This window comes from Oncorhynchus nerka, linkage group LG11, assembly GCF_034236695.1.
Source record: "Oncorhynchus nerka isolate Pitt River linkage group LG11, Oner_Uvic_2.0, whole genome shotgun sequence".
In the NCBI taxonomy this organism is placed as follows: domain Eukaryota; kingdom Metazoa; phylum Chordata; class Actinopteri; order Salmoniformes; family Salmonidae; genus Oncorhynchus; species Oncorhynchus nerka.
The window spans coordinates 4,806,156-4,821,725 of record NC_088406.1 but is presented as its reverse complement, the minus strand read 5'-3'; the positions used below and the strand labels follow the sequence as shown (position 1 = coordinate 4,821,725).

At 44.8% G+C, this 15,570-nt stretch overlaps 1 protein-coding gene across 1 annotated transcript in view; it reads left to right on the top strand.

Moving 5' to 3' along the window:
* LOC115127306 (TPA-induced transmembrane protein) overlaps window positions 1-6,450 on the top strand; it is a 259,290-nt gene extending 252,840 nt beyond the window's left edge. Inside the window, 4 exon segments of the mRNA XM_065024163.1 lie at window positions 641-720; window positions 3,186-3,367; window positions 4,679-4,746; window positions 5,653-6,450. Of these exon segments, the coding sequence (XP_064880235.1) occupies window positions 641-720; window positions 3,186-3,367; window positions 4,679-4,725 (309 nt within the window). The 3' untranslated portion in view covers window positions 4,726-4,746; window positions 5,653-6,450.
* Window positions 6,451-15,570: the final 9,120 nt, after the last annotated feature.

Below are 15,570 nucleotides of genomic sequence, written 5' to 3'. Positions count from 1 at the left end.
ACTTGCCTATTCTGGTTGAAGTTAGAATGTGGAAGGAATCTGAGGAGGGTTTAACTGGAACAAGGGAACTTCCATAGTAATGAGAGGTAGTTGAGTTCCAAGGAAAGACATTCACACTCTCATTCTTACTCTTTTTTTTTCTCTCCCTCCCTGCCTCCCTTCCCTCCCCCGCTCTCTTTCCCCCCACCGTCACTCTCACTCTCTCTCTCTCTGTCTCCCCCTCTCTCTCGCTCTCCCTCTCTCTCTCCCTCTCTCCCCTCCCTCCCTCCCTCTCTCCCCCTCCCTCCCTCTCTCTCTCCTCCCTCCCCCTCCTCTCTCCCTCCCTCCCCCTCCCTCCCTCCCTCTCTCCCTCTCTCTCCCTCCCTCCCTCCCTCCTCTCTCTCTCCCCCTCCCTCCTCTCCCTCCCTCTCTCTCTCTCTCTCTCCCCCCTCCCTCCCCTCTCTCTCTCTCCCCCTCCCTCCCTCCTCCCCCTCCCTCCTCTCTCTCTCCCCCTCCCTCCCTCCTCCCTCCCTCTCCCTCCCTCTCTCTCCTCCCTCCCTCCCTCCCTCTCTCTCTCTCTCTCCCTCCCTCTCTCTCTCTCTCCCCCTCCCTCCCTCTCTCTCTCCCTCCCTCCCCTCCCTCCCTCCCTCCCTCCCTCCAGTTGTCTGACCTCTACTAGTAACACAGTTCATCTCCGTCCCTGGGTCGCTACTTCTCCAGTGTTGAAATCTCTGACTTCAGGTAACACATAGTAACACATAGTAACACATAGTAAATCTCTGATTTCAGGTAACACATAGTAACACATAGTAACACATAGTAAATCTCTGACTTCAGGTAACACATAGTAACACATAATAACACATAGTAACACATAGTAAATCTCTGAACGCATCTTTTACTGTGTTCATTGAAAGGCTGTATTACTCTACTACTCTATTTCCCGTACGGTGCAGTACTTTCCACTATACTCTGCATTTAATGAGAACCAGATGTAAATATTATATTTATTTCCCATGTTTCATTGCAATCATATATAATTACAGTAAAGCCTGTTTTTCTTGGCCAAGTCTTCTGGGAAAACTCTTGGTCCTAGCGAGGACATGATGATTCAAATCAAATGTATTTATATAGCCCTTCGTACATCAGCTGATATCTCAAAGTGCTGTACAGAAACCCAGCCTAAAACCCCAAACAGCAAGCAATGCAGGTGTAGAAGCACGGTGGCTAGGAAAAACTCCCTAGAAAGGCCAAAACCTAGGAAGAAACCTAGAGAGGAACCAGGCTATGTGGGGTGGCCAGTCCTCTTCTGGCTGTGCCGGGTGGAGATTATAACAGAACATGGCCAAGATGTTCAAATGTTCATAAATTACCAGCATGGTCGAATAATAATAATCACAGTAGTTGTTGAGGATGCAGCAAGTCAGCACCTCGGGAGTAAATATCAGTTGGCTTTTCATAGCCGATCATTCAGAGTGTCTCTACCGCTCCTGCTGTCTCTAGAGAGTTGAAAACAGCAGGTCTGGGAACAGGTCCCCCGAGAGACAGAAAGAGAGAATTAGAGAGAGCATACTCAAATTCATACAGGACACCGGATAAGACAGGAGAAATACTCCAGATATAACAAACTGACCCAAGCCCCCTGACACATAAACTACTGCAGCATAAATACTGGAGGCTAAGACAGGAGGGGTCAGGAGACACTGTGACCCCATCCGATGATACCCCCGGACAGGGCCAAACAGGCAGGATGTAACCCCACCCACTTTGCCAAAGCACAGCCCCCAAACCACTAGAGGGATCTCTTCAACCACCAACTTACCATCCTGAGACAAGGCCGAGTATAGCCCACAAAGATCTCCCCCATGGCACAACCCAAGGGGGGGCGTCAACCCAGACAGGAAGATCACATCAGTGACTCAAGCCACTCAAGTGACGCACACCTCCCAGGGACGGTATGAAAGAGCCCCAGTAAGCCAGTGACTCAGCCCCTGTAATAGGGTTAGAGGCAGAGAATCCCAGTGGAAAGATGGGAACCGGTCAGGCAGAGACAGCAAGGGCGGTTCGTCACTCCAGTGCCCTGCCGTTCACCTTCACACTCCTGGGCCAGACTACACTCAATCATATGACCCACTGAAGAGATGAGTCTTCAGTAAAGACTTAAAGGTTGAGACCGAGTCTGCGTCTCTCACATGGGTAGGCAGACCATTCCATAAACATGGAGCTCTATAGGAGAAAGCCCTGCCTCCAGCTGTTTGTTTAGAAATTCTAGGGACAATTAGGAGGCCTGCGTCTTGTGACCGTAGTGTACGTGTAGGTATGTACGTGTCACTGGCGTCCTCCTCTTCATCTGAAGAGGAGAGGCGAGAAGGACCCAAATGCAGCGTAGTATGTGTTCATGATGAAATGTAATAAAGAAAACACTGAACACTAAAACACACTACACAAAACAAAAACAAATAACGACCGTGAAGCTAAATGAGACCTGTGCTGACACAAGCAATCAACGTAGACAATCACCCACAAACAAACAGTGCAACCCAGGCTACCTAAGTATGATTCTCAATCAGAGACAACTAATGACACCTGCCTCTGATTGAGAACCATACTAGGCCGAAACATAGAAATACCCCAAAACATAGAAAAACAAACATAGACTGCCCACCCCAACTCACGCCCTGACCAAACTAAATAAATACAAAACACAGGAACTAAAGGTCAGAACGTGACAGTACGGCAGGACCAAATCAGAGAGATAGGTAGGAGCAAGTCCATGTAATGCTTTGTAGGTTAGCAGTAAAACCTTGAAATCAGCCCTTGCCTCGACAGGAAGCCAGTGTAGGGAGGGGCTGGAGTAATATGATCACATTTTTTGGTTCTAGTCAGGATTCTAGCAGCCGTATTCAGCACTAACTGAAGTTTATTTAGTGCTTTATCCGGGCAGCGCATTGAGAGTAAATCATTGCAGTAGTCTAACCTAGAAGTGACAAAAGAATGGGTTCATTTTTCTGCCACATTCTTTGGACAGAAAATGTCAGATTTTTTTTTTGCAATGTTACGTAGATGGGAAAAAAAGAAGCTGTCCTTGAAACAGTCTTGATATGTTCGTCAAAAGAGAGATCAGGGTCCAGAGTAACGCCGAGGTCCTTCACAGTTTTATTTGAGACCCCTGTATGACTGACTGTCTGGTCTGATCTTCCTCTCAGAAACGGCTCTGTGCAAGCTGACTACCGGCTGAGGTTCCTGATGCCCCTGAATGACACTGAGTTGGAGCAGTTCACTCTGAGCAGAGAGATGGTGTATAATGTCTTCAGACAGTCTCTCTATGACCAAGACCCTGAGCTCAACCACCCACTGTATATACACCCAGCTTCACTGGACATGCAGGGTGAGATACACACACACACACACACACACACACACACACACACACACACACACACACACACACACACACACTGGACATGCAGGGTGAGACACACACACACACTGGACATGCAGGGTGGGACACACACACACTGGACATGCAGGGTGAGACACACACACACACTGGACATGCAGGGTGGGACACACACACACTGGACATGCAGGGTGAGACACACACACACACACTGGACATGCAGGGTGAGACACACACACTGGACATGCAGGGTGAGACACACACACACACACTGGACATGCAGGGTGAGACACACACACTGGACATGCAGAGTGAGATACACACACTGGACATGCAGGGTGAGATACACACACACACACACACACACACTGGTCATGCAGGGTGAGACACACACACACACACACTGGACATGCAGGGTGAGATACACACACTGGACATGCAGGGTGAGACACACACACACACACTGGACATGCAGGGTGAGATACACACACACACACACACACACACACACACTGGACATGCAGGGTGAGACACACACACTGGACATGCAGGGTGAGATACACACACACACACACACACACACACACACTGGACATGCAGGGTGAGATACACACACACACACACACACACACACTGGACATGCAGGGTGAGACACACACATACACACTGGACATGCAGGGTGAGATACACACACACACACACACACACACACACACTGGACATGCAGGGTGAGACACACACACTGGACATGCAGGGTGAGATACACACACACACACACACACACACACACACACACTGGACATGCAGGGTGAGATACACACACTGGACATGCAGGGTGAGACACACACACTGGACATGCAGGGTGAGACACACACACACACTGGACATGCAGGGTGAGACACACACACACACACACACACTGGACATGCAGGGTGAGATACACACACACACACACACTGGACATGCAGGGTGAGACACACACACACACACTGGACATGCAGGGTGAGATACACACACACTGGACATGCAGGGTGGGACACACACACACACACTGGACATGCAGGGTGAGATACACACACACTGGACATGCAGGGTGAGACACACACACACACACTGGACATGCAGGGTGAGATACACACACACTGGACATGCAGGGTGAGAGTGGCACACATGCGAGCACATACCCTCACAATATAACAATATTATCTGTTGCGTAAATATAAACAAATGCATTTAAATTCTGAAATGTCCCTGTGATGTTATTCATAATGCCCTCTCTTTATTCCTTGTCCTTTGCAGTTGGCTCAGTGACTAGTGAGAGCAGAAGTGGTGTGCTGTATTGGTGACGACTACGCAATACTCTGGGGGTATGTCATTATCATGAAACAGTCTGACTGTCTGTCGTGTTGTGATGTTGGATGAGGAAGTGACATGAGGATGAGGAAGTGGCATGAGGATGAGGAAGTGGCATGAGGATGAGGAAGTGACATGAGGATGAGGAAGTGACATGAGGATGAGGAAGTGACATGAGGATGAGGAAGTGACATGAGGATGTGTCATGAGGATGAGGAAGTGACATGAGAATGAGGAAGTGACATGAGGAAGTGACATGAGGATGAGGAAGTGACATGAGGAAAGTGGCATGAGGATGAGGAAGTGACATGAGGAAGTGTCAGGAAGATGAGGAAGTGACATGAGGATGAGGAAGTGGCATGAGGATGAGGAAGTGGCATGAGGATGAGGAAGTGGCATGAGGATGAGGAAGTGGCATGGGGATGAGGAAGTGACATGAGGATGAGGAAGTGGCATGGGGATGAGGAAGTGACATGAGGAAGTGGCATGAGGATGAGGAAGTGTCATGGGGATGAGGAAGTGACATGAGGAAAGTGACATGAGGAAGAGGAAGTGACATGAGGATGAGGAAGTGACATGAGGATGAGGAAGTGGCATGAGGATGAGGAAGTGACATGAGGAAGAGGAAGTGACATGAGGATGAGGAAGTGACATGAGGATGAGGAAGTGACATGAGGATGAGGAAATTACTTGATTTGATTTGATTTGATGACATGAGGATGAGGAAGTGGCATGAGGATGAGGAAGTGGCATGAGGAAGTGGCATGAGGATGAGGAAGTGACATGAGGAAGTGGCATGAGGATGAGGAAGTGACATGAGGATGAGGAAGTGACATGAGGAAGAGGCCACAGCCAGAAAGAGGGGAAATATGTTTACGTTCTAGTGTTGTAAATACAAAAATGTGTTTCTATATTTTAAGAGTTTCCCAGCAAAGAGATTTGAGCAGATCAAGAGACCCACCTGATTGAGTGGAATATCTGACGGATACGTAGAACCCATGGACCAACCCAGACACACACACAATGAAACCCTGTGAAACTGGATCACTACTGCTGTGTCAGTGGCATGTACAACCTGACAGACTGTATGACAAATAGACATTGATGAGACTTTTCTGCATATTCCAATCATTCCATCTATCTCAAGTAGCCAAGAGAATGGAAAGGCCTAAGTGTACTTTTGTAATGAGGATAATGGGGTGTTGACATTAAGTGTTTGTCTGACGGTGTATTATTATTTTTGCATGTTAAGTGTCAAAGTGGATTAACAATGTCTGTGGCCAAGCCAGATGTTTTTATCCAAGATGTTTTTATCCAAGATGTTTCTTTCCAAGATGTTTTTATCCAAGATGTTTTTATCCAAGATGTTTTTATCCAAGATGTTTCTTTCCAAGATGTTTTTATCCAAGATGTTTTTATCCAAGATGTTTTTATCCAAGATGTTTTTATCCAAGATGTTTTTATCCAAGATGTTTTTATCCAAGATGTTTCTTTCCAAGATGTTTTTATCCAAGATGTTTTTATCCAAGATGTTTCTTTCCAAGATGTTTATATGACTTCCTGATACCTACTCTATAGTCTACATATCATGTCTGAGAGGACTAACTATTCCAATTTGAGGCATTGCTTCAATCTCTATATTCTTTCACATTTTACATGAATTGATTGGAAACTGTATTTTGTAATTTTGTGAAATAAATGTTTTATCTTTTATTGTACTCTGCAAGGAGTTGTCCTAGTTAGCAACGGGGTTGTCCTAGTTAGCAACGGGGTTGTCCTAGTTAGCAACGGGGTTGACCTAGTTAGCAACAGGGTGTCCTAGTTAGCAACGGGGTTGTCCTAGTTAGCAACTACTGTCTCTACTGTCCCTACTGTCTCTCAAATCAAATGTATTTATATAGCCCTTCGTACATCAGTTGATATCTCAAAGTGCTGTACAGAAACCCAGCCTAAAACCCCAAACAGCAAGTAATGCAGGTGTAGAAGCACGGTGGCTAGGAAAAACTCCCTAGAAAGGCCAAAACCTAGGAAGAAACCTAGAGAGGAACCAGGCTATGAGGGGTGGCCAGTCCTCTTCTGGCTGTGCTGGGTGGAGATTATAACAGAACACGGCCAAGATGTTCAAATGTTCATAAATGACCAGCATGGTCAAATAATAATAATCACAGGCAGAACAGTTGAAACTGGAGCAGCAGCACTGCCAGGTGGACTGGGGACAGCAAGGAGTCATCAGTGTGTATGTGAGGCATGGTCCGAGGGCTCAGGTCCTCTGAGAGAGAGAAAGAAAGAGAGAATTAGAGAGAGCATACTTAAATTCACACAGGACACCGGATAAGACAGGAGAAGTACTCCAGATATAACAAACTGACCATAGCCCCCCGACACAAACTACTGCAGCATAAATACTGGAGGCTGAGACAGGAGGGGTCAGGAGACACTGTGGCCCCATCCGATGATACCCCCGGACAGGGCCAAACAAGAAGGATATAACCCCACCACTTTGCCAAAGCACAGCCCCCACACCACTAGAGGGATATCTTCAACCACCAACTTACCTTCCTGAGACAAGACCGAGTATAGCCCACAAAGATCTCAGTTTTTTTGCAATATCAATGATGTCATCAGTGTGCTTGTATATGCCCTGAAGAGGCTAATGGTTAATTTCCTCCTCCTCCTCCTCCTCTTCCTCCTCCTCTTCCTCCTCTTCTTCCTCCTCTTCTTCCTCCTCCTCCTCTTCCTCATCTTCCTCCTCTTCTTCCTCCTCCTCCTCTTCCTCCTCTTCCTCCTCTTCTTCCTCCTCCTCCTCTTCCTCATCTTCCTCCTCCTCTTCCTCATCCTCCTCTTCCTCCTCCTCCTCCCGGTCATTAAGCAGTGGTGTGTTCGTAGCTCCAGGAAACGTCCTGATCCTCTGTTTAAGCCTGAGCCAGTTGACATCTGACTTAGTAATTGATTGACATTTGTTGCCACAGTTACGGACAATTACATGTCACCAGAGTTTAAAGGTTAATGTGGATCCAACAACAAGTGTTTAAGACCGTTAAGGATGGACGGCAGACAAGGAAAAGGAATTGATTTCTTAGTAAGACTTTTACATTTTTTACAGTCGCAAAAATTGTCTAGTAAAATCTGAGTTTGACGCACAAGCAGAAGAGTTGGAAAAGTGTTGCCTAATGGAATGGTAAACTTATGAAAAAATGAAGATTGTCACATGTTCTTTATCTGTATTAGGTATTAAACACCGGGTTCAGAGATGATCAGGTATCTCCTTCGAAAGGCCAAATGGTTATTACACAATAGTAACTTGTGTATTGCTTGTTCAATTGTGTTCAAGTGGCCTAATTACCAGAAAGGTACCCCCTTTTGTTTTTTACTACAATTTATAAATACCAGGTAAAATACTGGAAACAGTACCTTAAAATAAAGTGCTATTTGGAGCTCACCTGGCTGTGTTCCCACGGGCTAAGTCTGCCACCAGAGGACTGGATCCTGGGATTAGATGAGTATAATAGGTTTATATGTCTCAGCAGACTATAAATGGATGTAGATTCTTCTAGAAGATTTTATTAAAGGTCCAGTGTAGGTTTTTTAAAAAAAAATTTTTTTTATGTCAATATCAAATCATTTGTAGTTAACAAGTACCTACTGTGATTGTTTTCAATTTTTAAAAAATGGTCGAAAATAAACAAAAATAGCTTCTTAGCAAAGAGCAATTTCTCAAGAAGGAATTTTGCTCGGACTGTCTGGGAGTGGTCTGAGAGGGGCGGGGAAAACTGGAAACGATCTGTTATTGGCTGAGAGGTTTAGAACTCTCTTTCTTATTGGTCTATTAACTAATTTACCGGCTGGTGATGTCACGAGGCAGGCCAAAACTCCATCCCACCGAAACAGGCTGACATTTCTGGCGGAGTTTCCAAACAGCTCTTACACTAAAAGGGTATTATCATAATTTTCACAATTTCACAGTATTATTACAACCTCATCGTGTGGAAATGTATATATAAAACACAGGACAATCCCAGTTTTTCATCCACTGGGCCTTTATATTATATTTGAGTCTACATCCGGATGTTTCCAGGTCAAGCTGATGCTGAATGCTCCGACTGGATTGGAGGAGATTGAGAATACTGATCATACAGATGGAATACTGTAGAAACTGGTTTCAGGTCAAAGAGGAAGAAAGACCAAGATATTATAGAATCGACTGATAATTCCTAGGCAGGTAGTCTAGGGGTTAGAGGAGACAGGTAGTCTAGTGGTTAGAGGAGGCAGGTAGTCTAGGGGTTAGAGGAGGCAGGTAGTCTAGGGGTTAGAGGAGGCAGGTAGCCTAGTGGTTAGAGGAGACAGGTAGTCTAGTGGTTAGAGGAGGCAGGTAGTCTAGGGGTTAGAGGCAGGTAGCCTAGTGGTTAGAGGAGACAGGTAGTCTAGTGGTTAGAGGAGGCAAGTAGTCTAGTGGTTAGAGGCAGGTAGCCTAGTGGTTAGAGGAGGCAGGTAGCCTAGTGGTTAGAGGAGGCAGGTAGCCTAGTGGTTAGAGGAGACAGGTAGTCTAGGGGTTAGAGGAGGCAGGTAGTCTAGTGGTTAGAGGCAGGTAGCCTAGTGGTTAGAGGAGACAGGTAGTCTAGTGGTTAGAGGAGGCAGGTAGTCTAGTGGTTAGAGCAGGCAGGTAGTCTAGTGGTTAGAGGAGACAGGTAGTCTAGTGGTTAGAGGAGGCAGGTAGTCTAGGGGTTAGAGGAGGCAGGTAGTCTAGGGGTTAGAGGAGGCAGGTAGTCTAGTGGTTAGAGGAGACAGGTAGTCTAGTGGTTAGAGGAGGCAGGTAGCCTAGTGGTTAGAGGAGGCAGGTAGCCTAGTGGTTAGAGGCAGGTAGCCTAGTGGTTAGAGGAGGCAGGTAGCCTAGTGGTTAGAGGAGGCAGGTAGTCTAGTGGTTAGAGGAGGCAGGTAGTCTAGGGGTTAGAGGAGGCAGGTAGCCTAGTGGTTAGAGGAGGCAGGTAGCCTAGTGGTTAGAGGAGGCAGGTAGCCTAGTGGTTAGAGGAGGCAGGTAGTCTAGGGGTTAGAGGAGGCAGGTAGTCTTGTGGTTAGAGGAGGCAGGTAGTCTAGGGGTTAGAGGAGGCAGGTAGTCTAGTGGTTAGAGGAGGCAGGTAGCCTAGTGGTTAGAGGAGGCAGGTAGTCTAGGGGTTAGAGGAGGCAGGTAGTCTAGTGGTTAGAGGAGACAGGTAGTCTAGTGGTTAGAGGAGGCAGGTAGTCTAGTGGTTAGAGGAGGCAGGTAGTCTAGTGGTTAGAGGAGGCAGGTAGTCTAGTGGTTAGAGGAGGCAGGTAGTCTAGTGGTTAGAGGAGACAGGTAGTCTAGTGGTTAGAGGAGACAGGTAGTCTAGTGGTTAGAGGAGGCAGGTAGTCTAGTGGTTAGAGGAGGCAGGTAGCCTAGTGGTTAGAGGAGACAGGCAGCCTAGCGGTTAGAGCGTTGGACCAGTAACCGAAAGGTTTGCTGGATCGAATCCCCCGAGCTGACAAGGTAACAATCTGTCGTTCCGCCCCCTGAACAAGGCAGTTAACCCACTGTTCCCCTGAACAAAGCAGTTAACCCACTGTTCCCCTGAACAAGGCAGTTAACCCACTGTTCCCCTGAACAAAGCAGTTAACCCACTGTTCCCCTGAACAAGGCAGTTAACCCACTGTTCCCCTGAACAAGGCAGTTAACCCCACTGTTCCCCTGAACAAGGCAGTTAACCCACTGTTCCCCTGAACAAAGCAGTTAACCCACTGTTCCCCTGAACAAGGCAGTTAACCCACTGTTCCCCTGAACAAGGCAGTTAACCCACTGTTCCCCTGAACAAGGCAGTTAACCAGTTAACCCACTGTTCCCCTGAACAAAGCACTGTTCCACTGAACAAAGCAGTTAACCCACTGTTCCACTGAACAAAGCAGTTAACCCACTGTTCCCCTGAACAAGGCAGTTAACCCACTGTTCCCCTGAACAAAGCAGTTAACCCACTGTTCCACTGAACAAAGCAGTTAACCCACTGTTCCCCGGTTGGGACGTCATTGTGAAATAGAATTTGTTCTTTAACTGACTAGCCTAGTTAAATAAAACATATTTTTAATAATTATCCCATGCTGTGAGAGCGAAGGATCCCCTGGTAATAAGCCTAATGCCTAGTATTACTCCATGCCAAGAGCTCATAGACAGTGGCTGTCAGAATCGTTTGTCTGTGTCGGCTGGCCTGGCATGTTGGCTGGCCTGGCATGTTGGCTGGCCTGGTGTGCCTTCCTGCCTGCCTTCCTCTTAATCCTGTTTTCAACAGGACTGATCTGATCTGATCTCAGATTTACCATAACAGGGGTGCTGGATGCCCGATTTACTACAACAGGAGAGATAGATGCCTGATTTACTATAACAGGAGAGATAGATGCCTGATTTACTATAACAGGGGTGCTGGATGCCTGATTTACTATAACAGGGGTGCTGGATGCCTGATTTACTATAACAGGAGAGATAGATGCCTGATTTACTACAACAGGAGCGATGGATGCCTGATTTACTATAACAGGGGTGCTGGATGCCTGATTTACTATAACAGGGGTGCTGGATGCCTGATTTACTATGACAGGGGTACTGGATGCCTGATTTACTATAACATGAGAGATAGATGCATGATTTACTATAACAGGGGTGCTGGATGCCTGATTTACTATAACAGGGGTGCTGGATGCCTGATTTACTATGACAGGGGTACTGGATGCCTGATTTACTATAACAGGGGTGCTGGATGCCTGATTTACTATAACAGGAGAGATAGATGCCTGATTTACTATAACAGGGGTGCTGGATGCCTGATTTACTATGACAGGGGTACTGGATGCCTGATTTACTATAACAGGGGTGCTGGATGCCTGATTTACTATAACAGGAGAGATAGATGCCTGATTTACTATAACAGGGGTGCTGGATGCCTGATTTACTATAACAGGGGTGGTGGATGCCTGATTTACTATAACAGGGGTACTAGATGCCTTATTTACTATAACAGGATAGATAGATGCCTGATTTACTATAACATGAGAGATAGATGCCTGATTTACTATAACAGGAGAGATAGATGCCTGATTTACTATAACATGAGAGATAGATGCCTGATTTGCTATAACAGGAGAGATAGATGCCTGATTTACTATAACATGAGAGAGCCTGATTTACTATAACAGGGGTGCTGGATGCCTGATTTACTATAACATGAGAGATAGATGCCTGATTTACTATAACAGGAGAGATAGATGCCTGATTTACTATAACAGGAAAGATAGATGCCTGATTTACTACAACAGGAGAGATAGATGCCTGATTTACTATAACAGGAGAGATAGATGCCTGATTTACTATAACAGGAGAGATAGATACCTGATTTACTATAACATGAGAGATAGATGCCTGATTTACTATAACAGGAGAGATAGATGCCTGATTTACTATAACAGGAGAGATAGATACCTGATTTACTATAACATGAGAGATAGATGCCTGATTTACTATAACATGAGAGATAGATGCCTGATTTACTATAACATGAGAGATAGATGCCTGATTTACTATAACAGGAGAGATAGATGCTTGATTTACGATAACAGGGAGATAGATGGAGTTAAACACTATTATTGAGTCCATGCAAGTTATTATGTGACTTGTTAGGCACATTTTTACTCCCGAACTTATTAATTTTATTTTTTATATTAATGACCTGAGACCAGTACTAATATACACCTGACCTGAGACCAGTACTAATATACACCTGACCTGAGACCAGTACTAATATACACCTGACCTGAGACCAGTACTAATATACACCTGACCTGAGACCAGTACTAATATACACCTGACCTGAGATAAGTACCAATATACACCTGACCTGAGAACAGTACCAATATACACCTGACCTGAGAACAGTACCAATATACACCTGACCTAATAGGAGTCCAATAGCAGTCCAATAGGATTCTAATGGGATTCTAATAGGATTCTAATATGAGTCCAATAGGATTCTAATAGGAGTCCAATAGGATTCTAATAGGAGTCCGATAGGATTCTAATAGGATTCCGATAGGATTCCGATAGGATTCTAATAGGAGTCCAATAGGATGCTAATAGGAGTCCAATAGGATTCTAATAGGATTTTGATCGGAGTCCAATAGGATTCTACTAGGAGTCCAATAGGATTCTAATATGAGTCCAATAGGATTATAATAGGATTCTGATAAGAGTCCAATAGGATTCTAATGGGATTCCGATAGGATTCTGATCGGAGTCCAATAGGATTCTAATGGGAGTCTGATAGGAGTCCAATATGATTCTAATAGGAGTCCAATATGATTCTAATAGGATTCTGATAGGAGTCCAATAGGATTCTAATGGGATTCTGATAGGAGTCCAATAGGATTCTAATGGGATTCCGATAGGATTCTGATTGGAGTCTAATAGGATTCTAATGGGAGTCTAATAGGAGTCCAATAGGATTCTAATAGGAGTCCAATAGGATTTTAATAGGATTCCAATAGAGGTGACACAAAAAACTGTAGGATTGTATCCGTATCCGTATCACCCGTAAGCTACAGTACCTTACCTCTAAGCATTTATTCAAATTGGATGATGTTTTGATGCCGACTGCAGTCGCACCATCGGAAGACATAGCTTGGACTGTAGCTTACAAAAGCCTATTCCTGCTCTTTTGATTAGTGGTCAGACTCGTTTAGGCGGGAAAAAAATTAAACTGGCAACTTTAAAAAAAAAAAAAAAAGTTGTACCCACAAAACACCAGTCTCAACGTCAACAGTGAAGAGGCGACTCCGGGATGCTGACCTTCTAGGCAGAGTTGCAAAGAAAAAGCCATATCTCAGACTGGCCAATAAAAATAAAAGATTAAGATGGGCAAAAGAACTCTGCCTAGAAGGCCAGCATTGACATTGAGACTGGTGTTTTGGGGGTACTATTTAGTGAAGCTGCCAGTTGAGGACTTGTGAGGTGTCTGTTTCTCAAACTAGACACTATAATGTACTTGTCCTCTTGCTCAGTTGTGCACCGGGGCCTCCCACTCCTCTTTCTATTCTGGTTAGGGCCACTTTGCTCTGTTCTGTGAAGGGAGTAGTAGACAGAGCTGTACGAGATCTTCAGTTTCTTGGCAATTTCTCACATGGAATAGCCTTCATTTCTCAGAACAAGAATAGACTGACGAGTTTCAGAAGAAAGTTATTTGTTTCTGGCCATTTTGAACCTGTAATCAAACCCACAAATGCTGTTGCTCCAGATACTCACCTAGTCTAAAGAAGACCAGTTTTATTGCTTCTTTAATCAGAACAACGGTTTTCAGCTGTGCCAACATAATTGCAAAAGGGTTTTCTAATGATCAATTAGCCTTTTAAAATGATAAACTTGGATTAGCTAACACAACGTGCCATTGGAACACAGGAGTGATGGTTGCTGATAATGGGCCTCTGTACATCTATGTAGATATTCCATAAAAAATCTGACGTTTCCAGCTACAACAGCAATTTACAACATTAACAATGTCTACACTGTATTTGTGATTAATTTGACATGATTGTAATGGACAAAAAATGTGCTTTTCTTTCAAAAACAAGGACATTTCTAAGTGACCCCAAACTTTTGAACGGTAGTGTATGTATTTTCAATCAATCAATCAATCAATCAAATGTATTGATAATGCTCTTTTACATCAGCTGATATCACAACGTGCTGTACAGAAACCCAGCCTAAAATGCAGGTGTAGAAGCATGATGGCTAGGAAAACCTCCTTAGAAAGGCAGCTAGTAACCTAGAAAGAAACCTAGTACTTAAATTCACACAGGAATCCGGATAAGACAGGAGACACACTTTGCCTATCCCGAGACAAGGCCCACGAAGATCTCCCCCAAGGCACGAACAGGTTATGGTCAATAATACCAAAGGTAGCACTGAAATCCTATAGTACAGCTCTCATAATCTTCTTATTTTCAATTTCTTTCAACCAATCATCAGTCATTTGTGTCAGTGCAGTACACGTTGAGTGCCCTTCTCTATAAGCATGCTGAAAGTCTGCTGTTCATTTGTTTACAGAGAAATAACATTGTATTTGGTCAAACACCATTTTTTCCAACAGTATGTTCAGAGCTGGCAGCAAGCTGATTGGTCTGCTGTTAGAACCAGTAAAAGCCTCTTTACCACTCTTGGGTAGCGGAAAGACTTTCCTCTGGACTCAGATTAAAGATATGAGAGATAGGAGTGGCTATAGAGTCAGCCACCATCCTCAGTAGCTTTCCATCTAAGTTGTCAGGAGGTTTGTCATTATGGATTGATATCAATATTATTCCACCTCTCCCACACTATCGTTACAAAATTCAAGCTTGCAAAGCTTTTCTTTCATTATTTGTTTTTTTAATGCATGAATATGATGTTGTTGACACTTCCTGGCCATGAATATGATGTTGTTGACACTTCCTGTCCATGAATATGATGTTGTTGACACTTCCTGCCCATGAATATGATGTTGTTGACACTTCCTGCCCATGAATATGATGTTGTTGACACTTCCTGCCCATGAATATGATGTTGTTGACACTTCCTGCCCATGAATATGATGTTGTTGACACTTCCTGCCCATGAATATGATGTCGTTGACACTTCCTGCCCATGAATATGATGTCGTTGACACTTCCTGCCCATGAATATGATGTCGTTGACACTTCCTGCCCATGAATATGATGTTGTTGACACTTCCTGCCCATGGATATGATGTTGTTGACACTTCCTGCCCATGAATATGATGTTGTTGACACTTCCTGCCCATGAATATGATGTTGTT